Source organism: Opisthocomus hoazin, chromosome 6 (assembly GCF_030867145.1).
Source record: "Opisthocomus hoazin isolate bOpiHoa1 chromosome 6, bOpiHoa1.hap1, whole genome shotgun sequence".
NCBI lineage: Eukaryota > Metazoa > Chordata > Aves > Opisthocomiformes > Opisthocomidae > Opisthocomus > Opisthocomus hoazin.
In genome coordinates, this window is record NC_134419.1 from 26,855,349 (window position 1) to 26,869,809 (window position 14,461).

General features: G+C 38.4%; 1 protein-coding gene across 1 annotated transcript in view; it reads left to right on the forward strand.

Annotated features, from left to right (window-relative positions):
• Positions 1 to 303: 303 nt before the first annotated feature.
• The window catches only part of ASPM (assembly factor for spindle microtubules), a 37,354-nt gene continuing 23,196 nt past the window's right edge, over positions 304 to 14,461 (forward strand). The window contains exons 1-16 of the mRNA XM_075424094.1: positions 304 to 600; positions 1,980 to 2,123; positions 2,505 to 3,852; positions 5,824 to 5,925; positions 6,672 to 6,818; positions 7,687 to 7,932; positions 8,089 to 8,156; positions 8,703 to 8,844; positions 8,920 to 9,050; positions 9,750 to 9,925; positions 10,026 to 10,171; positions 10,250 to 10,335; positions 11,717 to 11,935; positions 12,818 to 13,034; positions 13,136 to 13,266; positions 13,369 to 13,497. Coding sequence (XP_075280209.1) covers positions 304 to 600; positions 1,980 to 2,123; positions 2,505 to 3,852; positions 5,824 to 5,925; positions 6,672 to 6,818; positions 7,687 to 7,932; positions 8,089 to 8,156; positions 8,703 to 8,844; positions 8,920 to 9,050; positions 9,750 to 9,925; positions 10,026 to 10,171; positions 10,250 to 10,335; positions 11,717 to 11,935; positions 12,818 to 13,034; positions 13,136 to 13,266; positions 13,369 to 13,497 — 3,729 coding nt within the window. The remainder of the gene's footprint in view (positions 601 to 1,979; positions 2,124 to 2,504; positions 3,853 to 5,823; positions 5,926 to 6,671; positions 6,819 to 7,686; positions 7,933 to 8,088; positions 8,157 to 8,702; positions 8,845 to 8,919; positions 9,051 to 9,749; positions 9,926 to 10,025; positions 10,172 to 10,249; positions 10,336 to 11,716; positions 11,936 to 12,817; positions 13,035 to 13,135; positions 13,267 to 13,368; positions 13,498 to 14,461) is intronic.

Below are 14,461 nucleotides of genomic sequence, written 5' to 3' on the forward strand. Positions count from 1 at the left end.
TTCCGCGTCGAGGTTTGCTAAATCCGCGGGTTTGTTTTCTGATGTCGAAGGTCCGCGCCTCGGGCCGCCGCCATTCCGCGCCCCGCCCTGCCGAGCCTCGGGCCCGGGGGGCAGGGCCGCGCCGTTTAAATAAAACGCCCGGTGCTAATTGGCGGGGAGGTGAGGCGTGCCCGCGCGGTGATTGGCGGGGGCGCCGGGTTTGAACGGGCAGGCGGCGGCGCGACAGTTGGCGCGGCAGTGGAGCGCTGGCGCTGAGGGGAACTGGTCCTGGTCCCGGTCCCGGTCCGGGGTGCCGCTGCCGGCATGTTCCCCGCGGCGGCGGTGTGGGAGCTGAGCGCCGCCGCCAGCCCTAAGCGGCGGCGCTGGGCGGTGCGGCGCGGCGAGGAGGAGGCGGAGGCGGAGGAAGCGCCGGCCGTGCTGGTCCTGAGCTTCTTCTCCCGGCCGCCATTCCTCAGCTTCGGCAGCCTGCGCGTCGGTTCCTCCTGCGAGCGCCTCCTGGCCATCGACAACCCCAACGCGGAGGACGCCGAGGTGGTCGTCGACCGCTTCCCGCCTGCTGCCAGGGGCTTCAGTATCGAGCGTCGCCGCTTCTCTGTGCAGGTACGAGGCGGGGCGGCCGCGGCGGGGAGCGGGGCCGTGCGGGCCTGTGACACGCGAGGGGACCCGCTCTGGGGCGGCAGAGAAAGCCCCTCGGCAGGCGAGCCGGTGCCCTGACAGCTGCGCCCCGGCCTTGGGTGCTGCGGGGGGCGCAGGGCTGGGGCTTTCGGTGGCGGGAGGGGGCCTCAAATCCCGGCTCGGTACGGGGGGTTTGCAGGAAGGTGCAAAAAAAAACAAACCCACAACTAATTGTTCTCTGGGAACGTGTTTTTAAAGACGGGCAGGAGAAGAAGAGGTGTTTAGAAAGTGACCACTCAAAAAGCTGGAGGGCATCAGTTTAGTTTGGGAAAAAGGCTGAGGGAGCTCGTTGCGAAGAGGGTGCTAACTGACTGTTCTGCACGTTAATTAATAGTACAACAGAGAGGAAAGCAGGCTTAATCTAGGAATAAACCGTTACGATTCCCAAGGAAATATAAACTATGGTTAATCCAATCAGTGCCGATTTTTAAAAGAACAGTTTAGGTCAACATGTTCTCCATGGTCATCTAGAATCTCCGGAGTCTTTGTGAGAGAGGTGGAAACTCTCTGGAGAGCTCTTGCAACAATGTGCTTGTAAAAACCGGCTGGACTTTCACTGTGAAGTATTCCAATAGCAACTGCCTATAGTAATTAACGAATATTAACTGTTGTTCACCAGCTTTACTGTATAAGCACATACTGAATTAGCTTGTATGTTTTCATTAAATGCATCTGCCCGAGGAGGTGGAACTCCTAATTCAGTGCTTGAGAGATTGGTCATTTTCACACTCTGTTTGATTTTTTTTGTCTGAGGTATAACCTTTCTTTGGTCTGTTAGTACTGATATCATCAGAGGTCACCATGCATGAAGAATTTTTACATAGCTCATACATGGCTCCGCGACTGCCTTGTTTATTTGCAGTGTCTTCATGTTTATTCAATGATCTTGCACGTCAGATCTCATCCTTGCAGGTCATTGGACTAAAAAATTTGACACTTGTATTTAGATTCAGCTAAAGTCCTAAAAATTAACCTCTGATTGTTAGTCGAAATGTAATTCTCTCAAAAATTACTTTAGAGGGCTTATTTGGTTAATATGTGAAAAAAAAAAAAATCTGTTCTAGTTTCATTAAAAGGTATATGCCCATTTAGTAAGACAACATTTTGACAGAGGTTGCTTAAATTTACATGTCAGAGGGGAAAACTGACTTTTAACAATTGTGTATCATTTCATGTTGTCGGAATAGATGTTACTTCTGCCTAGTGTTTCTCATTTGATTTGATTGTTCTATCTTTGATGTTATGTAAGTGTACCTAAGTGTTAGCTATTAAACTGTTGTTTCCCCCCCCCCCCCCGCCAATAGTCAAGACAAAGAATCTTTGTTTCTGTAACATGGACACCATCAGAAGAAGGAAAAGTCCGAGAACTGGTGACTTTTGTTGTTAATGGCATTGTAAAGCATCAAGCTGTGCTCCTGGGTGCGGCTGAACAGCCTCTGAAGAAAAAGGTAAATGTATGTTTAGTATGTGTCTTAATTTTATTACTTTGGTACAGCTGACATAGATATTGTTTTTCTTAGTAGAAAATTCAATGAAGGAGAGCTAAAAATTGATAGAAGATGCTGTCTGTGGAAATGCTCATTGTCTTCAAAATCTTTCATCTGGCTTGGAAAGTAGATACTGGTGCATTACGGCTTAGAGAATAAAACTGAAAGATGACCAAAAAAGCTGTTTTCAAGCCTGGAAGTAACTTAGGGTGAATTTTGGACTAGGTGTTCTTTTTATAGCATTTTTAGACTTTGAATGAACACACTAATAATGTTCATATATATACATAACACTGTGTAGTAAAGTCAGCATACTAACTTTTATTTATGCTTCTTTTTCAGAAGAGTCTTTGGGATACAGTAAAAAAGAAAACCTCTTCAGATATAAAAGTTAAAAAGAGTAATTTGAAAATTAAAAATGTTAATAAAACCTTTGAAGTTTCCCAGGAGGTGGAAAGAATTAGAAGCCCACTTCAGCCATGTGAAAATCAGAACACAGTGCAAAATAGTATATCCCCAGGAAATGACTCCATTGTTGGCTCAGAAAATAAATTGCCTGTATCTCCTGTTGCACCAGTATTAGAGGAACATCATGATCCTGTTTGCACACCACTTCCGATGAGAAGATCTACTACATTCTCAGATATTGTTGCCACTGTAAATGAGGAGTTACTGCCTGAAATAGACAGCTGTAGTGTCAAGAAATTTGTTGATGAGCACAATGAATTAAAATCTGAGAGTGCGTACAGTTCTGCTGGATTAGCACAACTGCAGATTTCAAACAATGAAGTAATTCTGAACTGCACACTCTCACCAGTTTGCACTCCAGAGCACTCTGAATCTGTGCCTGTTTTAAGTACAAGGAGATTTTTAAGTCCAGATTCTTTTGTAAATGGCAATTATCAAGGGGATATAGATATAATAGAGCAGCCTGTTCCAATTCTGTCACCTGATCAGTTTGTGAAAGACAGCTTGTCAGATAAGCAATCAAAGACTCCCAGACTTGAGGCAGCTTTAGTATTGTCTGCTACAGAGGCTTATGTTGTGAAGAAATTCCTACCCTCAAAATGGAAGAGAAATGGAGACATAGAGACAAAAACACATGTTCATGTAGAACACAAATTAAATCAAGTCTTTGAGATGCATAATGTGGAATCACAGGTACTTCATTATGACAAACCCAAAGAAAATCACTTCAGTCTTCCTTGTACAGAGGAACTTCAAACTCGCAATTCTTCACAGAGAGACAAACCAAAAAAGCGTCCAGTTCTCTCTGCCACTGTCGTCAAAAGTAAGCCTGAAGCTGCTGAAGAAAGAAGAACGGAAACCCTTCAGCCAAAATCTAAAAAATGCCTTAGTAAAGCAATAATGGAATGTGATAATGTGGTGGCTGTACATACAAAAGCAGAAATCGCTAAACACCTACCAGTTATAGGTCCCATTTCAGTGGAAAAGAAGCGTCACAATGACAAAGTAAACTCATCTCCTGCTGGATCAACTTCTTTGTGTCGTAAGAGGAAAAGTGAAATATATGTAGAAAATAGCAGAGTTACAGCTCCAGTGTATGTGGAAGAAGTGGAAAGAAAAAAACCTCATACATCTAGCATGGACAGTAAAACTCATAACACTATGAGACCATCAGCCTTCAAACTTGAAAACCGAGAGAGAGTAGGGCAGAGAAAAAAAGCTGGTGAGCAGTATTTCCTTCATTTACCACTTTCTGAAAGATGCCTTTGATTAGGACAATTGTATAGCAAACTGAACTTTCTAGCAGCCAAGAATATTATATATCCCTGAAGTGTGCGCCTTTGCAATTTGTTAGATATTATCTGCATTTTATAAATTTGAAAACTAGGTTGTAGTTTTGGTTATGTACTTGGCTTCAAATTTACTTTATTCTTTCGTAAACCTTGTTAATGACAGTAACAGGAAAAGTATCGCAGGTCTTGAGCGCAGCCCTTGTTATGTAATTCAAATTTACTAGAAACTTAACTCGCTGCATGAGACTTCTATCATATACACACTTACCATTATGAATATTTGAATCCATTGCTGTTGTCATGTGTTTTCAAATATGTAGTTCCCAAGCCTCATTCATGCTGCTTGCTTTTTACTGTCTGTAATTATCTTGTTGTCAGCCTTGTGGAGATCTTTCTGCCTTTATAGTTTGCCAGTACTTTGTTGTTTGAAGATCAGAAGTTAACTTCTTGTATTTCAATGTATTTTGGGTTTTCTAAATGTTCCATTTCCAAATATGCTCTGGAATAGAAAAAGAATGAGGGTTTGTAATTGAAAGACACATTTAATTTGCAGGATCTTCCTGAGATCCCTGCAATATAACTAACAAGAAAAAATCATCATGGCTTGCAGATCAAAATAACATATGATGCTTTCTTCAGTTCAAATGATCTGTTCTGTGATCTAGATTTGATTTGGTGCCTTCAGTAACACATTTTGATTTCAGACTTTTTAAGATAGTCTACATAAAAGCATAAGACTCTAACAGCGTTAGTGTGCAGCAGGAAAAGCTGTGTTATCTACGAGCTTATTTCTATTCATCCATTAGGGTAAGGATCGATGGGCTGGGCAAGGAAGTAGTCTGTGAGCCCAAAATTACTTTGGTTCAGTCTCTTAATCCTAGTTGTAAAACACAAAAATTATGACAGCTTTGAGTTACTTTTTTTTTTGCAATTTTTCTTGAAAAATATAACCTGTTATTCTTTTAATTGCATAGGCTTTGTCTCTAGGTTTCACAAAGAAAAATCGTGTTTCATTACTAAAAGTTGACTTTGACATGCACATCATTAATTTAGTCCATTTGAGATCTTTATTAAAAATTGTCACAAAGTGTTTCAATTTATTAGAAGTGTGTGAGAGATTGGAATGATTTCTTTGCTTCTGGAGAAATGCATGTTCCATGAAAAACACTGCTTCATCTGATCAGGAGAGTGCAACCTGTAATTTATGTTCATTATCTTTTTTTGGTTTTGAAGTACAATCATGTTCTGGAGGGTGTTGGGCAGCAACTATAGTCCATCTGCAACAGCAGAGTTTTTTAATCCTTCATTTGGTGTCAACGTAACAAAATGATTGTGCTAAAAGTGTGTATTTTTACACGTTGAGAGTTCAGAAAGCCTAGATCTGCATTTTTCCCTTGAGTTTTATTTAAGTCCTACTGCTATGTCGTGGATGATACTTATTAGCTAGTGCTATGCTGCCTAAACTAACCCAAGTCGGGCTGTTCTGACATGAATCTCAATGTAGTATGCAATCTAACAGGGAAGAGGTGAGTCAAGGCCTAAAAAGTCATACCTCTTACCCTAGATACTTATAGAATACATTTTCCTATGCTCTAATGAATGTTTTTACCAGTTAGCTTAGTGTTTCTAGCCATATGATAATGAATTGCAAACAGTATATTTCCTTAGTGTATGGAAGAACTGTGAAATACAATAACACTTCCTTACTCTTAACTGTTTTTCCCTTTTAATTGTAGTCAAACTGGTTTGCTTAACTTTTTCCGTCAACAGGAGATAATTGTTATTTTGTATGGGTTCATGGGGAATTACTGTAGTTCTGTGCTTTGTAAGTGATATGAACCTTAATACATTAACTTTCACTGACATGCTTGTTATTGATATTTGTGCGTGAATGCTTGTAGGTTCTTCACTTCAGAAAGCATCTAAAACTACCAACAGAATCAGTAAACCTATCCCTGGATTGGCTCAGTCTCACCTGACATTTGTGAAACCACTAAAAACAGGTAGGCAGACTTCTGGTGTTTAATAGAACAGTATACACTGAACTGAATGTCACAATTGCTGTACTGGTAGTGATTGGTAAGACCCAACTGGTTAGAGTCAAGATGAAATAGAAGATTGTACCTACGGTGAATCAATATTTAGTAGGAAAAATATATGCAACCTTTTGCGTTCCATTTTAACTACTCATAAGAAAATTGGTTGCAACACATGACCAGCTGAAGGTAGGATGTTACTTTCCTCCAGTTTTGTCTGTAAGTGTAAAAGCTACACTACAGATATGTTCCCAGCTGACTGTTGGTTATCAGTGAAATGCCTATTCCATATCTGATAACATTTTAATACAACAACAGAACACCTAAGAAGAGAGAACTTCTTACCAAAAGATACTGGTTTTGCAGAGCTAATAATACTAAGTTGATCTGATCAGAAAAATTTATCTATAAAATAGCTCTTTCTGGATGTAATCCAGCTCAACTTGTTTTTGCCCCAGGTTGTGCATTGCAAATGGCATGGTTTCTAGAAATCTGGTCTTTGTTTGAGTGCTTTAGTAATTTAATCCATGTTTTGCGGCTGAAATTTATTTAATGGTGGCTGATCTGCAAGTCACTGAAGATTCTAACACACTGCTTTTTTCTGTTGTAGTGATAAATGGAGGGTCAAACGTTAATCCTTTCCACATTGAAATATATATTGGTTATCAAATGTTTCAAGAACTGCAGAGACTCACTTTTTGGTTTTTTTTAAGTCATCCCTAGGCACCCAATGCCTTTTGCTGCTAAAAACATGTTTTATGATGAACGTTGGAAGGAGAAGCAGCAACGAGGTTTCACCTGGTGGTTAAATTTTGTACTTACCCCTGATGACTTCAGTGTAAAAACAAACACCTCACAAGGTAAGAGTACAAGAATTTTCACGTTTTCTAATGTTCTTTTTTTGTCACTAATGCTCTTAAACTTTCTATAATACACTTTATTAATATTAATGAATAGTAGTACTAGCTTAACACTAGTCCTGACTTGTCACTTCAGTTTGTGTAACATTAAGCTCTTAGGTAAGAGTAGGTTTTTGGTTTTTAATTTTAATGTATCGCCTGTGTTCCCCTTTTCAGTCTTTGACTTAATAAGGCGATAATCAAGTAATGTGTTTCAGTGGCGGTTATGCTAGAAAATATGGAATATGCCAACGCAAAAGCAGTTCTCACATTGGAGACAGTGCTGTCCATCCCAGCAGAATTTTATAACCATCTAGCCCTTTACAGTCATACCTTCTCTTTGTGATAAGTGTGGATGGCGCACTTGCTCACACCAGGCACAAGCATACCATACCCCTGAACAGGGAGTGTGTTCTGCAACAAGAAATACACACTGGAACTGTGGCTGAGGCACTTCTCAGCGAGTTCTGAGTGGGGAATCTCCACCTGCTGAAAAACATTATGACTGTTACTTTACAAATAATGGTAACCTACTTTTTTCCCCTCTATTTATAGCTTCAATCTAAAAAATTGAGGATGGTACAAGTGGTCTTAAGACTGAATTCCTAGCACTGCTTGCTTGTGAAAGAAGTGTTGTTATATTAAATATTTGACTAATATACATGTAACTGACAATATATGTTTAGTGCAGTGGCTGATAAGTTACTTGAGGGGTAAAATCGTTAATCAGAAGGCAAATAACAAAATCTGAACTTAGAGAGGAAAAAAATGAGGTGGGCAAAGCTAGCTTTATCTGAGATGGAAATGCATACTCTTTGTGTTTAAACAGTAAATGCAGCTGCTCTTATCTTGGGAGAAGACAACCACCGTAAAATCAGTGTTCCTAAAGCACCAACAAAAGATGAAGCATCTCTAAAAGCTTACACGGCTCATCGTAAGCTGAATAAGTTACGACGTGATGCTTGCCATTTGTTTACATCTGAAACAATGGTTAAAGCTATTAAGAAGCTGGAAGTTGAGATTGAAAATAGACGTTTGCTGGTGCGTAGAGACAGACACCTCTGGAAAGACATAGGTAAGAATACTAAAACTAGGCACCCTCTCTTTTCTTGCAAGTAGAAGAAGGATTATTGACACACTAACTTGATTTAATCTAAAATTGGTTGATAAAAATTTTTGCTGTGTTATGAAGTGTTTGCTGGATGTAATATTACAAGATGCTTTCTTGCAGGAGAGAGGCAGAAAGTCCTTAAGTGGCTATTATCTTACAACCCTTTGTGGCTGCGTATAGGTCTGGAGGTAAGCGCAGAATTTATGGTCTATAATCAAAGTGTAAAGGACATCTAGCGGATTTTTTTTTTTGTAGTAGTAGTAGTGGATGTTTCAGATTTCTTTGTATTGTCTGTTTCACTAATTAAGGTAGGTTCCATGCAGTTACAGCATGTTTACCTGTGTTTTAAATTATTACAACAGACTTGCTTTGAAAAAGGGCTTAACTTATTAGAAAATACTTGATCAAGGAAAGTGGAAGTTAACTCCCTGACCAATACCACAAAAGCAGTTCCCTGTCAGTTTAACTCTTTACTAAACTGGAGAGAAGTGTGGTTGCCTTAAGGAAGCTCCTGATCGATTCCTCAGATGTAGATGATCGTACACGTTTTGAAATGAGACTGTATCTTCTGAAGCCTCCTTTGGCTTTATCCTTCAGTGGCTGATCTGAAAAAATTACTGTTTTTTTAGAGACTAATTACTATTTACCACTCCAGAATTTCAGTAATGTATGTTCTTCATAATATTTAACATAATTTTTAACATTTCTGCTTTTTTCCCCTCCTTTTGTATTAGACTGTTTATGGAGAACTGATACCTTTGGAGAGTAACAGTGATGTTATGGGTTTAGTGATATTTATCCTTAATCGGTTGCTTTGGAATCCTGACATTGCAGCTGAGTACAGACATCCCACTGTGCCTCACCTTTACCAAGAAGGTAACTACTACTTCCAAAAATAGGTTATTTTTAGCACTTAGTTCAAATAGCACTTAAAGGGTTCTATGTTTTTAGGTCATGAAGAAGCTTTGTCAAAATTCACATTGAAAAAATTGCTGCTGTTAGTTTGTTTTCTGGATTGTGCCAAGCAGTCCAGAATGATTGACCATGACCCTTGCCTCTTTTGTAAGGATGCAGAGTTCAAGGTAAGAGAGCTGTGATTTGACGTTTCCCTCCAATATTGTCCTAAGACTCAATGTAGATGTTTTTTTGTTTTGTTTTTTTTATCTGACTATGTATGTTTCTTTAACAAGTCTTGGCTGTTCAGCCTTCTGCCTGAACATTCGCAAAACCTCAGCTCACGGTCATGTAAAGGAATTCCCAGGAAAACTCTGAAGTGTTGGTCCTGTAGCAGAGATTCCATTATCTTGTGTTATCTGTCTTCCCTCTCTAAACCTAAGCTTCTGCACTATTTTTAAATGTCACTCTAGCATACTGCAGCTGATCTTAAAACTGCAAGTCAGTTTGATGGGCTTTTCTGTTTGTTTTTTCTGTTATTTTGCTGTGCTAAGAAAGACTGTGCAACATCTGTCATACGAAGGCTTTGATTAACAAATACATTATGTTTGAATAAAATGACCTTTTCTTGGGGTTTGTACTATGTAAGCAGACAGACTGAGAAGACAGTATTTCTGAATTTCATGGTCCCTTCAGCGACATGGTAGCCAGGTACGATGAAAATTAAAGCTGTGTGAACTGGCTAAAAATAAATTTAAAAAACATTTTTAAATTATAATTTTATGTATAAGGTAAGGAAAAACAGAATGCAATTTGTGTTCAGTTTTTCAAATATTGCACTGTTAAGATTATCTTCCTTTTTTTTTTTTTTTCTTTCTCTCTTTTAGGCTAGCAAAGACCTTCTGCTTGCGTTTTCTCGAGACTTCCTGAGCGGTGAAGGGAACCTTTCCCGCCATCTTGGTTTCTTAGGACTACCTGTCAGTCACATTCAGACTCCACTTGATGAGTTTGATTTTGCTGTAACCAATCTGGCTGTGGACTTACAATGTGGCATTCGTCTTGTGTACGTTGATACAGAATTATTTTGAACTGTTTATTTTCTTTTGTATAATACTTAATATGAGCTCAGCTAAGGCATTAAACTGTGAAATTCCCTTTGTTAGGAGAACAATGGAACTTCTTACTAAAAACTGGAATCTTTCAAAACAACTGAGAGTTCCTGCAATAAGTCGTCTACAGAAGATGCATAATGTTGATATTGCTCTTAATGTCCTTAAAGAGCGAGGAATTCACTTGAAAGATGAAAGTGGTAAGGCCTAGAAATCAGGGTTATTCTAAGTACATCAGCGTACTAGCACAGACTTTAATTCCTTGTTTTATTTGATAGGTGCTTCAATTGACTGCAGGGATATTGTGGATAGACACAGAGAACGAACGTTAGCACTCCTGTGGAAAATTGTCTTTGCCTTCCAGGTATTATTCAATTACTTACTTTGTTTGTTACTAATTAGAAATGAGAGATAATGAAAACACCAGTCTTTTGGGAATATTTGTTGCCTGTGAAAGCCTCTACTGACCAGAGTTTAGACTATGAAATGATCAGCTTTGTATGTTCAAACTGCCGTGCAACCTTCACCTAGATCTGCTAACTGTTCCCTAACAATACAGTTTAGGTAATGTTTTAACTGTGCTTTTTCTTGTATGCATTCATACAAGTTTTTAGAAAAAACTTAACTTTTGAGTTTATGCTGTATGTCAACAGAATTGATAATAAGAGCAAAATAATGTTGGTCTCAAAATGCTGATAAGCTTTTACTAACTGAAAAGGACATTTTGAGGTTACCCTGACAGACAATTGTAGAGTAAGCTCTGAAGCTGTAGTTCTACTTTTTTCCCATTTGTCTGAAACAGTCAATTGAAGAAACATTCTTGAAATACGAATGAAGATTTCTTGGGTATTACTACAGTGGCGTTTCAAAAAAAAAAAAAAACCCAAACAAACTGGTAGAGGAAGCAAAGATTGTTTTCTTAAGACTGCTTTAAGACTTAACTTGAGTTGGATAGTCTTTTGACAATAAGTATCTAGCTGACAAATCCAGCTGGAAGGAACCTGAAGTGTGAAATGTAAAACAAAATACAAATTGAGGTGGAATTTCACCACTAAGTAGCCAGGAATGGAAGTTCAATTAACTATAGCTAGAGTTTCAAAGGCTTATAGCCACAGAACTATCAGAGTGCCAGAACAACAAATAAAAATTGAATAGAACTATTTTTTAACTTAACTGCTGTTGCAGTATTGAGTAGTTACCTTCCTCCATTTAGCTCTCCTGTATGCATCCGTCAGTTGCATTGCTTTTGATTAAAGAAACAATTTCAGTGAGCAGTGGCTTTATCCAAGTCCTGTGAGTATGCTACTTGTCTCTAAATCTTCTCGCACCATCACAACACCAGCTCAAGCCCTCAGAATACTTTAAATGAGGAGGAGTGGTAAATGGGCTCAGTAGAAATGCAGGCAAGACTCTGAAATTGTTGTTTCCTCTGAAAGTATGGTGAAATTACACAGGCTATTTTGGGGAATTTCCCCCAACTATTAACTAATGAAGTAGCCATTTTACACAGAACAGTGGGAGAGTGCGTTTAGGTTCTTTTATTTGAAGCAGTTGGTAGCGGACACTGCCATCTATGCTGGCAATTCCAGACTATCCACTACCGATGCAGTGTTTCAGGTACTGCTAAGTAGTTTCTCTTTAAAATGCAGTATCTAAAGCCTCTGCATCCAGCTGCTATAATGCATGGCATGTCAGAGTGATGGTGACATAAATAAAATATCTTTTTTTTCTTTTCTCCCTGATAGGTGGATGTTTTTCTTAATGTGGAAGAGTTGAAAGAAGAAATTGAGTTTTTAAAGAACGCACACAAGACGAAAACACGATTGAGTGCTCTCAAAGCTTTTCCAAATTGTTGTGGAGTGCAAGAAGATGATAGTAGTAACTCCTTACCTCAAAGTTACAGTGACAGTGTGAAGCTGCTGATGGCATGGGTTAATGCTGTTTGTGGATTTTATAATATCAAGGTAAATAGTTTTGTGTACATCTCGGCAAATACATCCTTTGGCTGTCATAAGAATGCTTGTTCTTTATAGACCAGAATTCTTCAAACTATCAAATATGTAGCAGCAGCCAACGGTAATTAATTTCAGATATCTTTCTGGACTTTGTTTAGTCTGATTTGGAATAACTATCTTTCTGTGGGTTTAGCTGCAACTCTCTTTAAACAAATTTGAGCAAAAGGACCTCCCAGTTAGTCTTAGGCATAAAAATGCCTTTTAAAAATAGAACATTTTTGCTGGAATATTAGGTGGTTTGAGGTTTTTTTTTAATGAGCATTCATCCTAAAATTATTTGTGCATAAAATTTTCACCATTTATAGAACTGTGGGAATTAAACTAATGTTTGGGATAAGCGGAATCCCTCTCATCAAAGAGGTGTCTGTTTAGAAGGTCTGTGTTGGTTGTTCCTTCCACGAAGAGAAGCCCTTTACAGAGACTTGTCTCTGGTCAGAATACGGTTATACCTGCTGGTTTTTCTGAAGGCTAAGTTAGACTGATTCAAGTTCAGAACTTAGTTCTGCACTGAATACCTAGTGTAAAGGTACCTATAAAGTTTCTTTAGCATCCTTCTGTAGAAAGATTTATCTTTTTTTTTGTTTCTTAAATGTTTCCCTTGGAGATTTACTGTATAGTGGTTCACACCTCTTTGTTTCTGGTTTCTCACAACTGTATGTCACTATACAGTGAATGTTCAAAGGAAGCACTAGTATGTAATTTTTTTGTCAAAAAAAAGTTGCACTTAGTCACTTTCAAAGATACAAGATAACAAATTCTATATCCAGTTTATACCAATTAACTGGTACAAAAATTCAAGGAACTTGTATCTTACTGTATTTTATTTAACAGGTGGAAAATTTCACAGTGAGTTTCTCGGATGGTAGAGTGTTATGTCATTTGATTCATCATTACCATCCATGTTATGTGCCTTTGGAAGCTGTGTGCCAACGTACAACTCAAACAGTAGAATGCTCAAGAACTTATACAGTGGGACTAAACTCTTCCTCCTCATCCTCTTCAGAGTCTGATACTTCTCTAAATGTAATGGACGGAATGTTTGACCCAAGTAAGTTATTTGACGCACAGAAGTTCGCGTTAAATCTATTTCTCTTATGCACAATGTAATTTGATAAGCGTTTTCTCTTTGCAAATCTGTAACTGCCTCAGTGCTATACAAGGAACTCTTGGACAACGAGGAGAAAAACTTCCAGCTGATCAATGCTGCAGTTTCTGACCTAGGGGGAATACCAGCAATGATTCATCACTCAGACATGTCAAATACAATTCCTGATGAGAAGGTAAGATGCCTTTAGAGGTTGTGTAAACACGTTCTGCTCTTGTGTGAAAGTGTCCTGCTCTTCCATATAGCCCTTAACTTGCTGTGTTCTGTGTTTATATAGGTTGTTATTACCTACCTATCATTTCTGTGTTCGCGGCTTCTGGCTCTTCGGAAAGAAACTCGAGCTGCACGATTAATTCAGTCTGCTTGGAGGAATTACAGGCTGAAAAGGGAACTGAAACTTTCTCAGGTATTCTTTGCCTGTGCAATATTAATAGCTTCTACTTTGAGTAATACTAAATAAAGAATATAAATTTGCTGTTTGGAGTATACAGGTTTATTAGAATAGTATTGGCATTTGAATTCAGAACTACCATTTTTATTATCAAAATATACAGCCTTCTTGGTGATGTAATTTGCTAAAAACACATTCATTGAAGAGTATTCTGAAGTAATTACAGTTTAAAGGCTACTTTTCTTTGTTTTGCATTCTGATTGAAGCATGTCACCCCTTAAGCTCTTTTCCCAATATTGCAAATATAAAATAGTTGCACTGCTTCCTTAAAACAAAAAGGGAGTGGTTAATTTTTAGTTCCTATTAATGTCTACAAGATGAAAAGAGTGATTTAAACTTCTGCATGGATTTATTGTTATTGTTTAGAAGCTAAACTTCATCAGTGTTTTGACTTGAATCTAATGAATTCTAGTATTTTGTTTCTCGCTATTTTGGTAGTTATACCAGATCTTGTGATGGTTTTAAAACTAACGCCTTCAAGGTTGATAAATGCCACTAAGCTGCATGTTATTCAATGTTGGAACAGTGTTCAAGTGAAATGTTCTAAGAATCTGTGGTGTAGAAGGGGGCAGAGGTTATATTTACGTAGTTTTTTTAATCTCCAGTTTCTGCACTTTATGAAAACTATACAACCTTAATGGTGATGACAAAACATTACCTTTATAACTTTTTATAAAGAACTAATAGTAAAGATGCTGGTAGGGGGAGGGGGAATCAAAACCAAAACCCCTAACATTGCAGGCATTATTTTTTTTTATTTAATCTTACAGTATGTGCTTATGTACTTTGCCCTGTGGTAGGATAGGCTAATAGTAAGATTCTGACAACATGATCTAAATATTGACGTGTTACACTTGTTAGTTGCTTTTTCCTTTTACTTTGGTGTACATCAGCTTGTTACTACAGTCTGGGTTAGTAT